The sequence below is a fragment of the Camellia sinensis genome, chromosome 3 (assembly GCF_055761805.1).
Source record: "Camellia sinensis isolate YWXY chromosome 3, ASM5576180v1, whole genome shotgun sequence".
Taxonomy (NCBI): Eukaryota; Viridiplantae; Streptophyta; class Magnoliopsida; order Ericales; family Theaceae; genus Camellia; species Camellia sinensis.
In genome coordinates, this window is record NC_138963.1 from 151,866,031 (window position 1) to 151,869,837 (window position 3,807).

The window sequence follows — 3,807 nt, forward strand, 5'->3', positions numbered from 1 at the left end:
ATCTATGGGTATCGCTATAGTGACCAAGGTTTGTTGCAGGGGAAGAGACAGTGCCAGTGAGGGAGAAAGGAGGGGACCGGTGAGTGGAGGTACCGGTGACGAAGAAGAGAGGGGAAGAGAGAGGGACTACACCGTCGCCAGCGACGGAGTTGGGTTACAGGTGGTGGTGGTGGTGGTGGTGGTGGTGGGGGTGCGTGACTAGGGGTAAAAATAGAACATTATGGTGCGTATTAAGCAAATTTGTTATTATTAAATTATTAGAAGTGTGCCTTGAGTAGTGGTGTGTATTGAGATGAAAGAAGTTGGGTAAATAGAGGCACCCAGATCTAATGCTATTTGGAGCTTATTCTGTACAAATAATTTGACATTCCTAGTGCACATCTTACAAACCAGATTTCTTTTCCACTAAAATCATTCACATATTCAGAATAACAGAGTGATTGCTTTGTTATTCATCAATATCTACTGAGCTTACTTCTGATCTGAAGAAAGCACCAAGTTTTCAACAGGGTTTTGTACTTCCTCCAGCCGTTAAAGTACCTTCCAATCACTTTCTTATAACTAGGCCTCTGCTTCACCCCATTCCAGTACTCAGCAACATTTGGACGGCTATTGATATACTCATCTTGCAAATTCAACAGCTCTAATCGCGCCAGCACTGGAATGAACATAACATCAGCCATAGTAAACTCTTCCCCAACTAAATACGATGTTTCGCTCAGTTTTGTCTCTGCTTCATCAAGAAGGCTTACCAGATGTTTCTTGCTTCGTCTCAGAACTTCTGGGTTTTTCAACTTGTCTTCTGTTTCGTATTCATCTCTCAGCTTACGGTGGTAAGCACTTGCTAGATCAGGAAATTCAGACATCCGGGCAATTACCACTCTACGCATGAATTTAGAAATAAAAAGGCGATACTTCTCAGGGATGTGGGAGAGCGTGAAGAACTTTGGGTTCCACTCTTGTATCTTATTCATCCATTCAACAACTTCTCCACTGCTGACAGTGATTTTACCGCCGCCTGATGAGACAACAGCAATTCTTTCTATATACCTGTACAATTTGATATCACTTAAAAAATCTCCTTTCTATTGTAAAATTGTGTTTGGAAACAATTTCAAGGACTTGTGCCTTCTTACACTACAAGAACATAAGGAGTGAGTAAAAAAGAAAACATTCTGTTTAGAGATTTAAGACTTAATTCATATTTTGATAATTCACCCTATGTTTCCCAAAGCTTTTGCACTCTGTTTGGGAACCTGTGAGAGAAAATAAAGGATTACACAAGTTAAAAGGAGAGAAAGAAAAGAAGAGAAGATTGTGTTTTCTATCCCTCTTGTTTTGATAATAAACTACACAAAAATAAAAATAAAAGAAATTATTTGATGTTATATTACCAAACTAACCTTTTATAGGTGCCAGTTTTTTAATTTCTATATGTAAAGGGACAGTTTGGGTATTATAAAAATAGCATTTGTTGGTTTCTTTTCTCTCCCACTCTCTCCACTTTTGGAGAGATTCAAAATAAGGGTTATAAGAGAAATGTGTCTCTCCATGTCACCCCATTTATCTCCTCTTTACTAATCCAAACAGGTGATATAAACAAAGAGAAATGCATTTCTTTTCTTTTCTTCCCAAATCACCAAATACAAACGGGCTGTTAAATATGATGCTGGAAATCATTCAAATGGCCATCATAATTCGTTGAAGTTTGAAATTGCTTCCAAGCACAAGACCAAATATTCTAGAAAAAAGTAATTGACAAGTATTGAGTAAAGGATAAGGCATACTGGATTATCTCTGCTGTGTTGAATATAATGTGTTCGCCATTCTGGAAAACAGGAAGCTTGGCACTAGGGTTCATCCGGAAGAATGAGGAGTCCATGTTCTTGCCCGTGAGAGGATTGACATGGTATGATGTATAATCAATGACCCTTTCTTCTAAAGCAAGCCTTACTTTTTGGCTATCCAGGGAATATGGGTGATGATATAGTTGCATGACTTTATCAACATCAGCTCTTGGGATGTTGCTAGTAGTACGAAAAGTGAGGAGTTTTCATATCAACAATCAAGTTCTATTACTCTGAGATTAAGAGAACTTATTGAGGCCTGCACCTGAATTGCAGAAAAGGGGCTTACAAGCATTCCTTAGAATCATGAAAAAATTCTCATTTCCCACCAAAGTAAATAATTTAAACAACATACATCCTATACAAAATTAATAACTAAGCCAAGAGCACCCCCCCAAAAAATTATGGTCATACAAAGCACAGTATAAAATAGAGATAAGAGATTGTATTCCAAGGGTAAAACTTTTCCACTTTGACTGGTAATCATTCACTTTCTAACCACAGATCACGCTAGTGGCAGTGACCTTTCCACATAAAGCTAACAGAGAAGTGGCCTAAGCAGAGAAAGGATTCTTTTCTCGGATTCAGACAGTGGGTTTAGCAGAGAAAACCCCAAAGGATGTAAATATTTTTTTCGCTCAGGTGCTACGTTCATCATTAGAGGCACAATCTTTTTCAAGGAGCATAATATGCATTTGTTACAGAGGGCTTTGTGAGTCAAAGATCATGCTATAATCTCCACTCTCTCACATCCAAAACTGCATACATGGGCTAAAATCCAGTCTCTAACAATAGCTATTTATCCCAATTTCTTTCTACTCTTTCGGATGGAATTATACACTTGTTAGCAATTTCTATATATCACTCTATTAAAACTTGCACGATTAACTACATACAGAAAAACACTCGCACAAACTAAACTTCTGATAAATCTGCAATGACTACCCCTTATGTTGCTAACAACTTTCCCAATCAATAATAATAATTAAACGCTGGCACAATTTAGAAGAAGTAAAGAAATTGATAAATTGATGACGCCGATTCATCTTCGTCCCACGGTGTGTATATGTGCAAAGTTTCCATAAACAAAAGTAATCCCATATAAACAAAATAAAAAAGTAAGAGTCTAGCACTCACAAGACTACCACTTCTCTGTTAAGGGTAAGTAACCATCTGAACAATTCAACTTGTTACAACTTTTGATTGGAATTGGAATTCAAGACCCATAAAGTGCCCAAACGCAACAATTACACTTAAACCCTCTGAGGGTTTACAGTTAAAGCCCTTATAATCATAAAGATCAAAAAACTTAAATTTTAGATCAAAGCCAAATCCATAGCAGAATCCCAAACCAATTTGCAGAATTTAATCATTAGAACAAACCATCACAAATTGAAGCAAGTAGTCCAACAAAAATTAAATATTAGCAGATGTATATGGCTTACCCAGAATTAGAAAACTTGTTGAGAAGTTGTACCCGGGCGTTTCAGGGATTTGTGGTTTATGGAGATTTAGGAGACACATCACATGAAAGAAAAAGAAAGAAAGCAACCCTTTTTGTGGTGGAAAATGAAAAAATAAACGTTTTAGAAAGAGAAAGTTTAGAGAAAGAGAAAGTTTAGAGAAAGAGAAGAAGCTTTGAGGAGATTGACAACTGTTACGACATTTTGTTGTTCTTCCCAGTTGCAAATGGACAACCGTCGACGACGACAAATCATTTTAGACTCTATTTTGAGGGCCTACCATTCCAATTATTTTATTTTTTAATCGTAATGCATAAATTATTTATAAAAATAAATAAATAAATAAGTTTATCTGATAATTATAATTACGTTGGTTTATTATATTTATTTTATAAAAAGTAAATAGTTTAATTTTTAAATAATATTTGTTACTTTTTTCACAAATAAATATTATGAACTAACATGATTATAATTATCGGATTTATCTAATTTTTAAA

The 3,807-nt window shown here is 35.9% G+C and overlaps 1 protein-coding gene across 1 annotated transcript; it reads right to left on the reverse strand.

The window, feature by feature from the left end:
* Positions 1-322: 322 nt before the first annotated feature.
* Positions 323-3,568, reverse strand: LOC114305970 (glutathione S-transferase TCHQD). The gene is made up of 3 exons (XM_082921165.1): positions 3,293-3,568; positions 1,788-2,112; positions 323-1,050 (listed from the first exon to the last, which is right to left on the reverse strand). The coding sequence occupies exons 2-3, from the start codon at positions 1,994-1,996 to the stop codon at positions 456-458; spliced, it is 804 nt and encodes a 267-aa protein (XP_082777291.1). The 5' UTR covers positions 1,997-2,112; positions 3,293-3,568; the 3' UTR covers positions 323-455.
* Between the last annotated feature and the right edge of the window lie 239 nt (positions 3,569-3,807).

Coding starts and splice junctions, on each gene's coding strand:
- LOC114305970 (XM_082921165.1), bottom strand. CDS start 1,996: ATGCAACTATATCATCACCCATATTCCCTGGATAGCCAAAAAGTAAGG. Junction 1,051..1,787: donor AACACAGCAGAGATAATCCA/GTATGCCTTATC, acceptor CAAATTGTACAG/GTATATAGAAAGAATTGCTG.